This window comes from Lampris incognitus, chromosome 5 (assembly GCF_029633865.1).
Source record: "Lampris incognitus isolate fLamInc1 chromosome 5, fLamInc1.hap2, whole genome shotgun sequence".
Lineage (NCBI taxonomy): Eukaryota > Metazoa > Chordata > Actinopteri > Lampriformes > Lampridae > Lampris > Lampris incognitus.
The window spans coordinates 33491637-33510093 of record NC_079215.1 but is presented as its reverse complement, the minus strand read 5'-3'; the positions used below and the strand labels follow the sequence as shown (position 1 = coordinate 33510093).

General features: G+C 40.2%; 1 protein-coding gene across 1 annotated transcript; it reads right to left on the bottom strand.

Annotated features, from left to right (window-relative positions):
• Positions 1 to 6590, bottom strand: odam (odontogenic, ameloblast associated). The gene is made up of 9 exons (XM_056280489.1): positions 6531 to 6590; positions 6403 to 6438; positions 6227 to 6280; positions 5799 to 6038; positions 5609 to 5665; positions 5374 to 5511; positions 4855 to 4887; positions 4642 to 4725; positions 1 to 111 (listed from the first exon to the last, which is right to left on the bottom strand). The coding sequence occupies exons 1-9, from the start codon at positions 6588 to 6590 to the stop codon at positions 1 to 3; spliced, it is 813 nt and encodes a 270-aa protein (XP_056136464.1).
• Between the last annotated feature and the right edge of the window lie 11867 nt (positions 6591 to 18457).

The following is an 18457-nucleotide window of genomic DNA, read 5'->3' as shown; positions in this document are numbered from 1 at the left end:
TCACTTATTTTCTCTAGCCAGATCCATGGTGGCTGTGGCAGCGAGGGAATCCTCTGTTCTCCAGTTTTGGAGGACCTCAGCTGCTTGCTGAACCAATCCAATGTTGAAGTACTAGGGGGCAAAACTCAGCAAGCACACATTTCCAGAGCTTTATCATTAGTCTATTGTTGAATTATAATTTTTTAAGGCCAATGAAAAAAAAAAGAGAGCACGTCCAAAGACTGGAAGACGTCCAGAGGGTGGAGAAAGAAGGATCCCTGGACTAACTGCAGGTGGCTGGTCATTGCCAAGGAAGCAATCAGACATACCCAGCAGCCCACCAAGAGTAGGTTATTTTCCACATCTTATAGTAATTGTCTAATTGGCATGACATATTGACTAGACACCGGTAAATAAGGACAATTTTATTTTCAGTGAGTGTCACCCTGGAAACCAAATAGATCCTCTAGTGGCCAAGCAAATGAAGGTCCCCAGTGGCCGACTGGACACTGGGGACACCAGCCTGGCAGACCCGCTCAGAGTCCTGATGGAGGACACTTAGGACCACTTTTCACTAATCCATTTTTCATTGCGGTAGTCTTATGGCAACTGGCATTTCTTTTACAATATACTGGTCATTTTTGGTTTGATTGAATACCAGATTAGACTGTAAACCTAAAGCTTGAAAGTGTGATTCATTTTTTGGGAGAGAGGTCCTAAATATGTAGTGATTCTTTTCTAAGCAGAGAGAGTGGAAGGGGCCATTGTGGAAGCAAGAGGCCAGTAGAAGGCCACCATCACCCCATGGCCTTTCCACCTCGACCTGTGAATAAAATGGCTTGTAATAATAATTAACATTGTTTTTGGGAATATTTTACATGAGGAGCCAACACAATTTGTAGTCAACACATGTCAGGGTTTTGGTTTGTGTGTGTGTGTGTGTGTGTGTGTGTGTGTGTGTGTGTGTGTGTGTGTGTGTGTGTGTGTGTGTGTGTGTGTGTGTGTGTGTGTGTGTGTGTGTGTGTGTGAGTGAGTGTGTGTGTCTGTTGGTTTTATGTGCTTTTGCTCCAGATTGCTGACCAAAGGTTTTTGAATTACATGCATGACCAACCTGGTACTCCCTCCCAAAAGGCCTCTAGAGGACCAGGGCGTCAGAGGGGCATGCACGGAGGCTCTTCGAGAGCTGGAAAGCTAAACATGAAAAACCCCATTAGAAGGGTAAGTTCTCAGTGGAAAAAAAACACACAATTACCACCCGCAGACGAAGGCCACTGAACCGAAAGGAAATTACAATAAAACCTTGATTAATTGGTTCCTTCTTTCATCACAAGCCTGGCTGGATCCCACTTTTGCCTTCTGAAGGAGAAGCTAGAGCGCTGTTTGATAGCGTTTTCTTTGGAGGAAACCCGCTGCGACCTGACATGGTGGTAGGCTGAAAAATGAAAAAAAATTTGTATTCCAGTCAAGGGATGTATAATTGTGTTGAAACCAAACAAAAGACCAAAGGCAACATTTCTTAATGTGGTACACCCCAAAATTGTGTGACCACTTTTGTGTTTATTTAATTAGCTGAGCAGTCATTTTCTTTGATTTCCAGGGCTTATTATTAGCTCTAATAATGTAGGTGACAATCATGATATTTTATTTTTCATATGTATTGTGGAGAGAAATGGTAAAGGTAAGCAGCATCCAGGCGGAACTTTTGACTGGAGCAGTTGTCTATCTCAGAGCGAAACTACCACCCACACCCCAGATGCAGTCTAGATGATGAACTGAACACTCCATGTCTTCATTGCTGCTGAACTCTAACTGTATTTTCAGATTTCTTATCTGCTACTACAGTGCCAAACCTGGGACGTGTAACACTAACTTGTTATTGTTTTTGTTTGTTTGTTTGTTTGTTTGTTTTCCCCCATGTTTCAGGACAACATGCAGTTCATCCCTATATTAAAGGTATATTATTGTGTTTTCCTCATGTGATATCTTACTACAATGAGACAGTACAAAAATTACAGGCAGCTGATTAAACAAGAAAATAACATCAAGGTTTTTTAGTTCATTAATATTTGCTCCCCCCCCTTTTTCACCCCAGTTGTATGTGTGTGTGTGTGTGCGTGTGTGTGCGTGTGTGTGTGTGTGTGTATGTATGTGTATATATATATATATATATATATACACACGTATATATATGTATATACGTGTGTTGTGTGTGTGTGTGTGTGTATGTATGTATGTATGTATGTGTGTATGTGTATATATATATATATATATATATATATATATATATATATATATATATATATATGTTAACTGTTTGAATTTTCTCCCTAGAATGTCACAGGTCTACCCCTGAAAGAGGTGAAAAGCAATTAAATAATTGTATTGATTCGTTGTTTTTATAAAGGTTAATTGAAAATGATTTAAAATACATTATATCATGTATCTCTTAGAGGGAGAATGTATTTCTTCTATCGAGGGTATGTAGCTTTTTCGCAAATAGATACCATAACCATAAGGGTTGTATTATGCTAGGAACATCATCAAGGTCACTTGTGTCAGTACACAGTAGTCATGAAGGACCATCTTTTGGCATCGGGATGGAAGGGTTAGGGTTAGGGTTAGGGTTAGGGTTAGGGCCCACCTCATCCAAAGGTACTCAACATTTATTTGAGTCTGTTTCCTTAAGATCACAATAGAAACGTTCAAGTTTCAATTTCCATGGTGATTCGAGTGATGTTTGTTATACAGGAAGGACAAAATGAACCTCAGAGGATACAGGTATACTCAGTATTTTCCATATGTAAGTTTCGATAATATGTTTTTTAAATAAAATTGTAAAAAAAAAAAAAAAAAAAGCTGTCTATTTTCTCGTTTATTTGTTTTACAGTATGGACATCCATATTATGGTCTCCAGGTAAATGTCTCTGGTTTTAATTTTGGGTCTTGTGATGTAACTGAGGATTGCTTCATGATGCGAGTCTGTTTCTGTTTGTTACCATATTAGCCCTATTTGAAACTCTGCAATCCCACAGCTACAGTAATTCATCTTTTTTTTATCTGCAAGGAATGTCGCTGCAGAACATTTTGTCTTGTAACTTTAAATGTCTTCCTCTTCTTGAAGAGCAAAATGTCCCTCATAGCGTCCTTTAGCCTTTCTATTATCTCTTGTTTTGACTCACGCTACGTCTTCACTTCACACCCACATTCTCTACTGTGCAGCCACATTATTTGTCTCATTTTCAGGTTGAAGATGGCACAGATTTACAAAGACAAAGAAGGGGGGCCAGGTTCAGCCTGGCATATATCAAAGGTGAGGATATCGAGAAAATAACCCTATCTTTGATTTGCTGATAAAATGTTATAATGGTTTGAATGAGTTTGTCTTTCTTGTTTGCAGTCTTAACAGGAGGAAGCCAACGGCTGCAACCTTGGCAGCATTTTAACTTCAAGTCTTTAAACCAAATTAGTTGTTCCCTGTACTGTGGTATATTCCCCTGTACTGTGGTATATTCTCAAAGATCATTTGTGTGCTTCTGTATTGTCCTCTTATTTTTTTATTATTTTTTTGTTTTTGTTATCCTGATTTAATATTACATCCTTCTCTCACTATGATGTGTGACTCTTTTTTTTGTCTTTATGGTGATGTTGGCGGTGTGGCTCAAGTCCTAGGCTGTTCCGGTGGCATCTGGATACCGCATGACATCCCTCCTCATAATATTCTTCATATATCTTATAATAGCATTATTATTCTGTTATCCTCTTTCAATGTTGTATTGTTTAAACTGTGTAAACACAACATCCATTGCACGTTGTCCGTCTTGGAGAGAGATCTCTCCTCTGTTGCTCTCCCTGAGGTTTCTTCCCATTTTTTCTACCCGTTAGATGTTTTTTTAGGGAGTTGTTCCTTATTTGATGTGAGGGTCTAAGGACAAGATGTTGTATTGCTGTAATTTGTGATATTGGGCTATACAAATAAAATGGATTTGAGTTAATTTGATTTAAACCCCACTGAGGCAAATTTGTAATTTGGGATATTGGGCTATACAAATAAAACTGACTTGACTTAATTTGCCTTTTATTTCTGTATGCCACAATAAAACCCTTCAAGCTTTGACTTTGAAAGTGTTTTTATTACAGCTTGTGAAGAAGAAGTGCATATTCCTGAAAAAAACAGCATCCTACAAACACAGTTGACATTTGATTAGATTGTTATACAAAGCCTGTGCTTGTCTACAAAGAAGTAACATGGCAATGAGTTTTCCTTTTAATCAAGTAACACACTGAAGTGATTAACAGTATAAAGTGACTAATTCTGAAGTGGTTAAGTCTAAAAAAAAAGAAGAGAGAAGCAAAAAGAAGGAATAAAATAATGATGACATGGATTTCTTGCTTACTTACCTTGATCTTAAATCCTGAAAGAAATCTATGGCTCAAATCGGAAGGGGATGTTTGGATTACCCTGGTGAGAGAAGATATTGTTTTTGACATATTTTATATGTGGCTCTAACAAACGTTTTCTCACTATAATAACACATCTCAGGTGTGTGTGTGTGTGTGTGTGTGTGTGTGTGTGTGTGTGTGTGTGTGTGTGTGTGTGTGTGTGTGTGTGTGTGTGTGTGTGTGCGCGCGTGTGTGGTGGGCTGTGATGATAAGAGGCCTTGCCTCATCAATTCCAGGGCCGGCTGCGTCTCCTCGGTAGCTGGGAGGAGGTGCAGTTGGCTCTTTGTGTGTCCCCACTGGCCTTGTCTGTCACAGAATGCACACAGTCACCATCACAGAATCTATGCATGACCTACATGATGCATAGTTTCCTTGATTTCTTTTTCCTTGAAATGGTAAATTTATGAAAAATGATTCACTAGAAAGAAGACTCACTTCGTCTGCCTGTACTTTTGACTTAGAAGCCTGCTAGAATGGGAGGATACACAGAACGCATGAAAAATAAATATAGTTTAGCTAAATATAGTTTAGTTTAGATTACAGCTACGATGGGTTAATTTGCAGTAGCTGGATTTCCCCAAAGGAATTAATAAAGGAAACTTAAACCTTAAATCAAACTCAAAAGCAACACAAGAAAATTGGACTGCAGAATCACTTTTGCTTGACATAACCCAGCATTTGTCATATTGGAAACCCACAGCCAGTTTGTGGCCAGTGGTCAACATCATCAATATCATTATCAGTATCAGTATTATTATCACTCCACCATAGTCAACAGACTCAGTAAGCTTGCTATGTTATTACATCTTAAAAGATCAAGACTCTCTACAACAAGTATTTAAACTAATACAGAGTACCATAGCTTTAAGAATATTCAAAATTTTTCATTTTATTTTGCGCATGTGCAGGGGGAATTAGGAGTCTTCCTTGTTCTCTGTCTTATCAAAGCCTCACCTGTAGAGAGAGCTGTGGCTTCTGTGTGGTTTTCTCCAGGCTCTGCTGGACTGGCCCCACCTGGCCATTGTTAGGCTGGAACATAAGAGCGTTCCTCTGCTGGGGATAGCCATAAGGGGCCAGGTAGTAGGGGTAGCCCTATGGACAATAGCATGGCACAGTTCAATCTTTGGTTAGCATCTGAGTGGAGGTCGACATTTACATATTATTATCTAATGTTGTGACTTTAACAAACCGGCATCCCAGGTTGTTGAGGATATCCATATGCAGGATATTGGTACTGTGGGACCATCTAAAAGAGAAAAACTAATCAGCCCGCATCAGTTCTTTTTTTCTTTTTTTTTTTATTCTTGTAAAGGTAATCACACCAAGCAATTTCCACATGAACAGCAATGACTATGATTTTTAGCTGATAGTGGCCTTACCTGCATAGGGTTTAGGGGCTGCTGAGGTACAACAGGAACATTGGGGTCCTGGGGAGGTCCAGCCTGCTCCTGCTGGCCATTGGGGACAAGTAAATGGGTTAGCTGGTTGCCCTGTGTGGGGAATAGCAGCTGGGGGCCAAAGGGGCCTGTTACTTTGGGGTTCAAATGCACCATCTGGGGAGAGAGCACCACGTCAGGCTGTTGTTGTTGCAGTACATACTGGGGTAAAATCGATGAAGCCTGGGGAAGAACAAGGGGTTTAGTTCAATCTTCAGATGTAAAAGTGAAACGTGCTCAAGGCATTTACATCTTTAAAAGAGAGAGATGTTCAGTTGTTGTGGGTATGTTAAAAGTAGTAATGATATTGTTCTCTTGTTTTAGGTATAGTTGTGGATAATAGATTAGAACGCAGAGGTTCTGTGCATCACCTGCATTTGTATTTGTCCGAGAGTCGCCAATGTTAATCCATTCAGTCTCAAGATCTGGACACAAACAGAGAAAGTTGCATCAGATTTTTCCTTTTTTCCTTTTAAGGCTTACCTTATAATTTTTAAGCTAATTACATTTACATGTAACACCCACACATGCATAAAAAACATATTACCTCATTACTATTGCTTGCAAAGATTCCAATCTGCACCTATTAAGAATAGATTTAAAAGGGCTGTTGTATTTTCCTTTTCTTGAGCTGAAAACAGCAATGTCTATTATAGTGAAGGAGAGTTAACTTACAGGAAGAGAAAGGCTTGTCCCAAACAAACAGACCAACAAAAGGGCAATATGCAGCTTCATGATCTCCTGTAACATAAAAAGTGATGATGAAATCTCAAAGTCAAGTCGTTTACACTCTGATATCCTTATCATAGTAAAAGTAAACCTTCCACCGAATACCCATATAGAGAAATCATCTTACCTTTTTCTTGTCCAGTTCAGTGTACCTCTGCTGTTTGCTGTGTTGCCTTTTAAATTCTGCCCATTCAAGCTGTTATAGTCCACCAGCTACCTAGCCAGACACGGTGTGGTCACCATGACAGACATGTAAGTATCATTTCCTCAGACTCAGCAGTCTCAGACAGTTATGACACAAGATAGGTTGCTATATCATTATGAGTAAATTATGTCTGTAAACATCATGACATGGTCTGCATTGAGTGTTTAACCCAAGTTTACCCTTATTTTGTGAATCGTATCACCACAGTGTTTGAGGTAGATGTTCTCTAAGTTTTCCTTTCACAGTACTTATGATAAAAAAAAATCAGTAACTTGACATGATATAATAATAATAATAATAATTTTTATTGTTATTATCATTATTATTACATTTATATAGCACTTTTCTAGACACCCAAAGCGCTTCACGTTGAGGGGGGTAACTCACTTCAACCACCATGAATGTGTAGCACCCACCTGGGTGATGCACGGCAGCCATTTTGCACCAGAACGCTCACCACACATCAGGTGGAGAGGGCAGAATCATTGAGCCAATTACATGGGTGGATGGTGAGGTGGCCAGATGGACAGAGCCAGGATAGATTGGGAATTTTGCCAGGACACCGGGGAACCCCTTACTCTTTGCGATAAGTGCCATGGGATCTTTAATGACCACAGAGAATCAGAACCTCGATATTTGATATACTTTATTAACCCCCGTGGGGAAATTATGCTCTGCATTTAACCCATCCTGGCTGTGTAGCTAGGAGCAGTGGGCAGCCACCGTGCAGCGACCAGAGATCAGTTTAACATCTAATCCGAAGGACGGCATCTCCTACAGCAGTGCCCCCATTACTGCACTGGGGCATTGGGATCTGATATTTGTTTTTTGTTTTTTTTATTATTAGGACCAGAGGGAAAACTGCCCCCTACTGACCCACCAACACCACTTCCAGCAGCAACTCAGTTTCCCAGGAGGTCTTCCATCCAAGCACTAGCCAAGCCCATATCTGCTTAGCTTCTTTCATTCGGCAGAGCCAGTGTACATGTTGGTATGGTTGCTGGAAAATGTGTATATCAGTTTGTTTTTAGGAGAAAACAAATTAATCTCCATTATAGACAGCCAACAAACAACACTGACGATTCTTTTGATTAAAGTTTATGGAGTCGTAATAGGCTATATAATGTTAGGGGTTACATCGAGAGACATTTCAGCTTGTCAAGACAAAAAACAAGATTTCTAAGCTTGTGGTCAGACATTTGTCACAAATTGTTGATCATGTTCAGAATGACGCTGAATGTCTTTTCTTGATTTATTTATGCATTGTGTTTCTTCTTAATAACATGCTGCAAAGACATTGAGAAAGTGGTAAAGATGTGGAAAGCAGAATTTTTTTGCCAATACTTTTTTTTTCATGGTAATAGTCGGGAACGTTGCCTGTAGAGATTTGGGCCAGGGTTAGAAAATGTGCTTTCCCATCCTGCAATGTGCACCATGTCATTATTTAACATACAACAAATCTCCAACTTTTAATTAGCAACAAAAGAAAAAAAACTAAATCAAGTCATTATGCATAAGGAATTAGGTGTTCTTTGCCCTTGTCAATCAACCCTTTTAACTTTTAATAATGAAACGTTAATGCCTCACCTTTAGATGGCAACAGAGAGCTAATGTAGATTACAACTGTAGCTCCTACTGAATATTTATTACTCATCTGCTATAAATAGAGACAAATGATTAATAAGACCAAGACTCAGATCATGCTTTGTAGAGGTAAATAAACTGAGATGTTTGTCATTTACTTTTCATGTTGAGGCTATGGTATATTTTTACATATAAGGGCACGTGTGTGTGTATCTGTCATGTCATGTGATTACAGTGACCAGCAATTGTGGAAAGAAGCACAAGGCTATTTAACAAGGACAGAAAGTTATTAGAAGATGAACGTGTTTATACCCAAAGGCAGGATAAGTGAGATTCCAAAATGTAAGTGTAACCATTATAATAATTTTCTTTTTTTAGAATGTCAAGACGACCATTAGAGTCAGTCAGTGTAACCATTATATTCTGAATGCAGTAGTAGTAGTGGGTCAAGACAACCATTAGAAGGTCAACGGGGAATGATTGAAGACATCCTTGTGTAGATATAGAGGTGCCTTCTCCACCAATATGTGATCAAGAAGGTCCCTGATTAAAAGCAGGATGTTGATTAAGGCAAGTAGGTTGTTCACTAGATTTGTAATGGTAAAGAGAGGAAAGCTTTTGTTTGAACTTTAATTACCCTGCAGACCAACTCAGACTTTGTTGATGCTTCAATACAAGTCTTATTTGAAGGATCCTCGTCTCATTGACTGTTTTGTAATTTCTCTGCATCATTGGCCACCACAAGGCTTGCCTCGGGAACACTTGTACCGCTCTTACAAGTACCTTGGATTTATCCTTGATAAGTTTGTCTGATGAATAAGGGATGAGGTGTTTGACCAGACTCTGCTCGGAGAACTTTGTCTCGGTTGTCAGGGAAGTCTGATAAGATCTGTCTGTGAAGTATGTTAAGTCTGTTAAGATCTTAGCTACTGTGCATACTCCAGGACTCTTGTGTGTGTCAAATACATGACTTATGGCTGCTAGAGTTTGGGCATCTCAAAGATGTCCAAAAAAGTGAATGCTTCTCAAAATAGAGTTGTATGGTGTTTTCTTGGTGTGTCTAAATTTGCCCCAAATCTGGCTGTCAAGGGAGAGATAGTATGGGAACCTCTGGAGATAAAGTAAAAGCAGAGATTTGGATAAGTTGTGGAATTGCCTGATTAATATGTTGGAATTGTGGAAAATGTTTTCAGATGCTTTCCTGTGGTCAACAAGACTCTGCTCCATTTGCATGGAAATTGCAATCAATTTATCATAATACACTGTACTGTCATATGATAAAGTCAAATCAAGTCAGAGTTCATTTAAAGTGCATTATCACACCGAGGTTGACATGTTAAACCCTAAACAGTTTATCAATTTCCATTTAACAAAGATAGGGTTTGAGGAGCCAAATCAAAGCTTATATTTTCAAAATCCCAACAGCACAGAATTACTGAACCCTTCAGGGGTGAACATCGGATATCGGCTTTGGAGGTAACAATTAAATGAAATTTTCTCAAGAGCAATTGCTGAGGGGAGACACCAAAGGTAGTGCTGCAACTCTGCGAATGAACAATCACCCTGCCAGCTACTCTTATTGGCTTGAATTGACTCCTTGTTAGTTTTTAATCATGTTTAGTCCCCATCATCCTATTTTTGTTAAGTCAAGTTGACTAAAGGCCAGGGGATTTTAGTCTTATCAAAGAAAACCATAACTATTTTAGTGTAGATTTAGTCAATGAGCTGTTGACATTTTAGCCTTTTTTATTTTTTTATTTTTTTGCCATCAGCTTATATTGAACGCTTCAGTCATCAGTCAATCTAGTCTTGCCAAAACCAACATTTTTTGTCATTTTAATCACTTGTTTCACATAAGATTTTATCTCATCTGATGGAAAAAAACACAGCCTTCATAATGAAATGCCACCACTTTACTAGTTGGCTTAAAAGAAAAAAATTACGTTTCCACCAAGGCATTAACCTACCTCAATTTATTTGTGGTAAAATATGCATCACTAGATAAACTGGTCCATATTAATTGTTATGAATTAGTAATTAATTATAATATCATATGCTATAACTTATACTTATACGTAAGTAACTTATAAGTAAGTTTTCCGGGCACGTCCACAGGTTAATTGGAAACAGGGGAGTGCCCTGATTGGGTATAAAAGGAGCATCCCCGAAAGGTTCAGCCGTTCACAAGCAAGGATGCGGCGAGGGTCACCACTTTGTGAACAACTGCGTGAGCAAATAGTCCAACAGTTTAAGAACAACGTTTCTCAACGTACAATTGCTAGGAATTTAGGGATTTCATAATCTACAGTCCATAATATGATCAAAAGAATCAGAGAATCCGGAGAAATCTCTGCACATAAGCGGCAAGGCCAAAACCAACATTGAATGCCCGTGACCTTCGGCACTGCATTAAAAACCGACATCATTCTGTAAAAGATATTACCACGTGGGCTCAGGAACACTTCGGAAAACCATTGTCAGTTAACACCGTTCGTCGCTACATCTACAAGTGCAAGTTAAAACTCTACCATGCAAAGTGAAAGCCATATATCAGCAACACCCAGAAACGCCGCCGGCTTCTTTTGGCCCGAGCTCATCTGAGATGAACTGACGCAAAGTGGAAAAGTGTGCTGTGGTCTGACGAGTCCACATTTCAAATTGTTTTTGGAAATCATGGACGTCGTGTCCTCCGGGCTAAAGAGGAAAAGGACCATCCAGATTGTTCTCAGCACAAAGTTCAAAAGCCAGCATCTGTGATGGTATTGGGGTGTGTTAGTGCCCATGACATGGGTAGCTTGCACATCTGTGAAGGCACCATTAATGCTGAAAGGTACATACAGGTTTTGGAGCAACATGCTGCCATCCAAGCGATGTCTTTTTCAGGGACATCCCTGCTTATTTCAGCAAGACAATGCCAAGCCACATTCTGCGCGTGTTACAACAGCGGGGCTTCATAGTAAAAGAGTGTGGGTACTAGACTGGCCTGCCTGCAGTCCAGACCTGTCTCCCATTGAAAATGTGTGTGGCGCATTATGAAGCGCAAAATACGACAACGGACACCCTGGACTGTTGAGCAACTGAAGTCGTACATCAAGCAAGAATGGGAAAGAATTCCACCTACAAAGCTTCAACAATTAGTTTCCTCAGTTCCCAAACGCTTACTGAGTGTCGTTAAAAGGAAATGTGATGTAACACAGTGGTAAACATGCCCCTGTTCCAACTTTTTTTGGAACGTGCTGCAGGCATCAAATTCAAAATGAGTGAATATTTGCAAAAAAAAACGTTTATCAGTTTGAACATTAAATATCTTGTTTTTGTAGTGTATTCAACTGAATATAGGTTGAAAAGGATTTGCAAATCATTGTATTCTGTTTTTATTTATGTTTTACACAACGTCCCAACTTCATTGGAATTGGGGATTGTACGAACTGATGAGTTTTGGCCTCTGTATTTGTTAAGAATTTCCTTTAAGGCATATATACATAAGTCAGTGTCATGTTTAGCTTTAAAACAAAACTGGTTATCTGTGGAGTTGATAAATTCATGCACTCTATACAGCAGTATTCTTTGTAGGACTTTTGACAGTATGCTGGCTAGAGCTATAGGCCTGTAGTTCTCTAGGCTGCATACTTTACCAGCTTTGTCCTTAATGACTGGCACTAACAGTACAGAAAACATTGAGTCTGGTAACAAGCCATGGACCATAAAGCCAGTAAAACAGATATCAAAGAGAGGAGCTATCCTCGGACTTGCATGTTTAAGGTGTTCAGCAGCAATGTGATCTAAGCCACTTGCCTTGTTAACAGACAGCTTGTTTATAGCTTGTTACACCTCATGTGACAGGATCACCATTGAATCATCACTCTCAGTATTGCCCACCTTATACATATCACTGTGGACACAATTGAATAAGGTACTATAATGCTGTTGCCATAACTCAACAATACTGTCTGTACTGGAGATACCATCAACAGTACATGGTAGAGATGTTTTACAGTTGTTGAGAGCTCTCACTTCTTTCCAAAAATTAGCAGGGTAATTTCCTAGCAGCTTCTTAGCATTGGAATCTGCCCTCATGGCTTGCTCATTTTTACAGATGAAGCAAATGGCGTACTTGTATCTTGCATTAGTGAGCTTCTTGTGTTCAAGTTCAGGCCCTTGTCTGGGTCTGCCTGCCATAGCCCATGATTTAAAGGTTTCACGGGCTTCTTCATGATACCCAGCTACATACTTGTTCCAATGAGGCCTGACATTATGTGTCTTATTTTATACTTATAGTAGGGCTTAATACCTTCATAGAGAGAACTAACAATATCATCATACATGCAGCAGAGATCTCTTCTATGCCTCATATCCTTACAATTAATACCTCTGCACATAACTGCATCTCTAAGCAGATGTATATTACCTAAGGTTTCATCTGTATGGGCTTGATAGGCTAAGATATCCCCCTTTGTGTAGTAGTTTTGTTCTTTGCTACAAAACATAATCACATTAATTTGGTAGTTACTTTAAACAAGACAAAAATAAAGAGCATTATTATGCTTGAAGGGAAGATTGAAGGGAAGGTGGCAAAAGTAATGGAAGGAAGAGATGAAAGGAGGATGATTTTACTGAGTTCAAAGGAAAGTGAGAGAAATGAGGTGTGCAGGAAGGAACAGGAGAGATGAAACAATTTTAAGACTCAGATTTGGACACACTGGACTAAACAGTACACTTTTCAAAATAGGCAAACACAATACAGGCAGATATGACTACTGTGGGCAAGAGGATACATTAGAGCATGTTATACTATATTGACAGTAATATGAGGCAGAAAGAAGGCGTCTGACTCAAAATCTCAGAAAAATACAAATACAATTTGATTTAGTAGATATTCTACAGAAGAATTCAGTTGAGTGTTATAAAATATTGTTTCAGTTTCTTAGAGTAACTGATTTAATTAAGATTTGAGGGTTGATTTTTTTTGGGGGGGGTGGATAGCGTAAAAAAGACATGCTGATCCACACTCCATACCGGCTGGTGGCGGTGTCAACCGCCAATAAACACCAAGAAGACGAAGAAGAAGAAGAAGAAAAGGAGGAGGAGGAGTGTGGTGTGAGCTGCAGGTGCGTGCTAACGGAGAGCCAACTAATTGCAATTAAACCAAAATTGGAGCAGAGAGAGCTTTAACTTACTGGCCGTCTACAGCGATGCCACTGGTGGGCTAATTGATCCTTTGTTGTCGTTAGAATGTATTGCTGTTAGAATTAATTTACTAGTTAGCATCTGGTATTAGACTAACGTTAAACGGTTAGCTAAATACTCAGATCGCCTTGCTGTGTAGTTGATCTCATGTGTAATTCAGTTAGCTTGAGGTTAGTCATGTTCTGTGCAATTAAGTACATGTGTATTGTTATATATCGACTTCTGTACATATGTATTCATGCGTGCATGCGTGCGTGTATGTGTGTTCCCAATCACTCCCATGCATACACCCTGCCACTTAACTGCATGCTTGCTTCCAGGCATTCAAACCATAATGGCGCTCTTCCCAGAGTTAAAGCAATTCCAATCAAATCCAGCTCTAGGCCCTTTACCACTTAACGCACAGGTCCATCGAAATGCTTTTCTCTGTCCTCTACTTAACAAATTGGTAACTGGGTTCCAAGGGGTCAAAGTCCGGTTAAATTCTGGATGTTTCAAACTCTATCCTTGCAAAGAGTAATGCATTTTCAGTTAGAGGTAAAATATGTAACCTGTGCTTGGCAGAGAAGTATTTTATTATTTGCAGATCTGATATGGCCACCTTGAATAATAGAAACGAATTGGCAACCAGCTGTAGACGCCGAAAAAAATATCTCCTTTGTAACTATAAGTAAAACGTCTTTATTACCCCCCCCCCATTAGATGATACACATATGACATTTGTTTTTTTTAATATTTTTTTTTATATTTTAACTGCCTGTCCTTCCAACTGTGCCCCAACACCACCCCACTATAGTTCATATAAATTACCTTGTTATATTTTTAATGTACACCATTTCAACAGTGCCCTGACCCCTAAATGTTTTTCAAAACAAGCCCCAGTCCCTTAACCCATTGGTTGTAATGTTTTCTACCCCTCCTTTGGTTGCTGTGTATCATAAGTACCTACCCCATTGGTTGTTATAGTTTGAATGTTTTCTCCTCTTGATTGGTTGCTGTCTAGCCGAAATTAGGGGCGTGACGCTGGGCAACATAAACTGTGTGATTCTTTTATGAAACACATAAACAGCTGATGAGTGCACGATGCACGAAACAGGCCTGTACTGCAATGCATTAAAACTTTATTCCTGTATCTGTGTGTATATATATATATATATATATATATATATATATATATATATATATATATATATATATATATATATATATATATATATATATATACACTACCGTTCAAAAGTTTGGGATCACCCAAACAATTTTGTGTTTTCCATGAAAAGTCACACTTATTCACCACCATATGTTGTGAAATGAATAGAAAATAGAGTCAAGACATTGACAAGGTTAGAAATAATGATTTGTATTTGAAATAAGATTTTTTTTACATCAAACTTTGCTTTCGTCAAAGAATCCTCCATTTGCAGCAATTACAGCATTGCAGACCTTTGGCATTCTAGCTGTTAATTTGTTGAGGTAATCTGGAGAAATTGCACCCCACGCTTCCAGAAGCAGCTCCCACAAGTTGGATTGATTGGATGGGCACTTCTTTGAGCAGATTGAGTTTCTGGAGCATCACATTTGTGGGGTCAATTAAACGCTCCAAATGGCCAGAAAAAGAGAACTTTCATCTGAAACTCGACAGTCTATTCTTGTTCTTAGAAATGAAGGCTATTCCATGCGAGAAATTGCTAAGAAATTGAAGATTTCCTACACCGGTGTGTACTACTCCCTTCAGAGGACAGCACAAACAGGCTCTAACCAGAGTAGAAAAAGAAGTGGGAGGCCACGTTGCACAACTGAGCAAGAAGATAAGTACATTAGAGTCTCTAGTTTGAGAAACAGACGCCTCACAGGTCCCCAACTGGCATCTTCATTAAATAGTACCTGTTAGAGCCTGTTTGTGCTGTCCTCTGAAGGGAGTAGTACACACCGGTGTAGGAAATCTTCAATTTCTTAGCAATTTCTCGCATGGAATGGCCTTCATTTCTAAGAACAAGAATAGACTGTCAAGTTTCAGATGAAAGTTCTCTTTTTCTGGCCATTTTGAGCGTTTAATTGACCCCACAAATGTGATGCTCCAGAAACTCAATCTGCTCAAAGAAGTGCCCATCCAACCAATCCAACTTGTGGGAGCTGCTTCTGGAAGCGTGGGGTGCAATTTCTCCAGATTACCTCAACAAATTAACAGCTAGAATGCCAAAGGTCTGCAATGCTGTAATTGCTGCAAATGGAGGATTCTTTGACGAAAGCAAAGTTTGATGTAAAAAAAATCTTATTTCAAATACAAATCATTATTTCTAACCTTGTCAATGTCTTGACTCTATTTTCTATTCATTTCACAACATATGGTGGTGAATAAGTGTGACTTTTCATGGAAAACACGAAATTGTTTGGGTGATCCCAAACTTTTGAACGGTAGTGTATATATATATATATATATATATATATATATATATATATATATATATATATATGTGTGTGTGTGTGTGGACAAAAGTATTGGGACACCTGTCCATTACACCTACAGGAGCTTTTATGACATCCCATTCTAAATCCATAGGCATTAATATGGAGCCCCATGCAGCTATAATAGCTTCCACTCTTCTGGGAAGGCTTTCCAAGATTTTAGAGTGTGTCTGTGGGAATTTTTGCCCATTCATCCAGAAGAGCATTTGTGAGGTCAGGTGCTGATGTTGGACGAGAAGACCTGGCTCGCAATCTCTGTTCTAGTTCATCCCAAAGGTGTTCGATGGGGTTGAGGTCAGGGCTTTGTGCGGGCCAGTCAAGTTCTTCCACACCAGACTCACCCAACCATGTCTTAATGGACCTTGCTTTGTGCACTGGGGCACAGTCATGCTGGAACAGAAAAGGGCCCTCCCCAAACTGTGCCCACAAAGTTGGAAGCATAGAATTGTCCAAAATGTCTTGCTATGCTGAAACATTAAGATTTCCCTTCACTGGAACTAAGGGACCACCCAACCCCTGAAAAACAACCCCATAACATTCTCTCTCCTCCACCAAACTTTACAGTTGCCACAATGCAGTCAGACAGGTAACGTTCTCCTGGCATCCACCAAACTCAGACTCGTCCATCAGACTGCCAGACAGAGAAGCATGATTCGTCACTCCACAGAACACGTTTCCACTGCTCCAGAGTCCAGGGGCAGCGTGCTTTACACCACTCCATCCGACGTTTGGCATTGCGCTTGGTGATCTAAGGCTTGCATGCAGCTGCTCGGCCATGGAAACCCATTCCATGAAGCTCCCGGTGCGCATTTTTTGTGCTGATGTTAATGCCAGAAGAAGTTTGGAACTCTGCAGTTATTGAGTCAACAGATCGTTGGCGACTTTTACGCACTATGCGCCTCAGCACTCGTTGACCCCGCTGTGTGACTTTACATGGTCTGCCACTTCGTGGCTGAGTTGCTGTTGTTCCTAAACGCTTCCACTTTTCAATAATACCACTTACAGTTGACAGTGGAATATCTAGCAGGGAAGAAATTTCACAAACTGACTTATTACTAAGGTGGCGTCAGATAACAGTACCACGCTTTTATTCACTGAGCTCTTCAGAACGACCTTCTTTCACAGACTGCATGGCTCTCTGCTTGATTTTATACACCTGTGGCAATGGGTCTGAATGAAACACCTGAATTCAGTGATTAAGAGGTGTGTCCCAATTTCGTCCATATGAACAAAAGTATTGGGAATAAACAAATTGATTAATTAATTATTAAGAATTAATTTACCTCCTTACAAGGAGCTAAATTATTTGGAGTAGCCACCAGAGAGCGTGCTCATATACACTGCTCAAAAAAATAAAGGGAACACATAAGCAATGCAATGTAGCTCCAAGTCAATCACACTTTTGAGATATCAACCTGTCCAGTTAGGAAGCAACACTGATTTGTGAATCAATTTCACCTGTTGGTAAATTGTCTAATTTTGAACCTGGTGGAAATTAGACAATTTGCAAGACAACCCCTATAAAAGGAATGGATTTGCAGGTGGTGGCCACAGACCATTTGCCTGTCCTCATCTTTTCTGGCCGATCTTTGGTTAGTTTTTCATTTTGCTAGTGCCCTCACCACTAGAGGTGGCATGAGGCGGTATCTGCAACCTACAGAAGTTGCTCAGGTAGTGCAGCTCATCCAGGATGGCACATCAATGCGTGCTGTGGCAAGAAGATTTGATGTGTCTCCCAGCACAGTGTCCAGAGCATGGAGGAGGTACCAGGAGACAGGCCAGTACACCAGGAGACGTGGAGGGGGCCGCAGGAGGACAACAACCCCGCAGCAGGACCGCTATCTGGTCCTCTGTGCAAGGAGGAACAGGAGGAGCACTGCCGGAGCCCTACAAAACGACCTTCAACAGGCCACTAATGTGCAGGTTTCTGCTCAAACAGTGAGAAACAGAATGCATGAGGATGGTATGAGGGCCCGACGTCCACAATTGGGGCCTGTGCGCACAGCCCAACACCGTGCAGCCCGATTGACCTTTGCCAGAGAACATCTTGGTTGGCAGATTCGCCATTGGCGCCCTGTGCTCTTCACAGATGAGAGCAGGTTCACACTGAACACGTGACAGACGTGAGAGAGTCTGGAGACGCTGTGGAGAACGTTCTGCTGCCTGCAACATCCTCCAGCATGACCGGTTTGGCGGTGGGTCAGTGATGATCTGGGGAGGCATATCCTTGGAGGGCCGCACAGACCTCTACGTGCTAGCCAGAGGTACCATGACTGCCATTAGGTACCGAGATGAGATCCTCAGACCCATTGTCAGACCATATGCTGGTGCAGTGGGCCCTGGGTTCCTGCTCATGCATGACAATGCTCGTCCTCATGTGGCCAGAGTGTGTCAGCAGTTCCTGTATGTCGAGGGCATTGATGCTATGGAC

Coding starts and splice junctions, on each gene's coding strand:
- odam (XM_056280489.1), bottom strand. CDS start 6,590: ATGAAGCTGCATATTGCCCTTTTGTTGGTCTGTTTGTTTGGGACAAGC. Junction 6,281..6,402: donor TTGCAAGCAATAGTAATGAG/GTAATATGTTTT, acceptor GTTTGTGTCCAG/ATCTTGAGACTGAATGGATT. Junction 4,726..4,854: donor CAAAAGTACAGGCAGACGAA/GTGAGTCTTCTT, acceptor ATTCTGTGACAG/ACAAGGCCAGTGGGGACACA.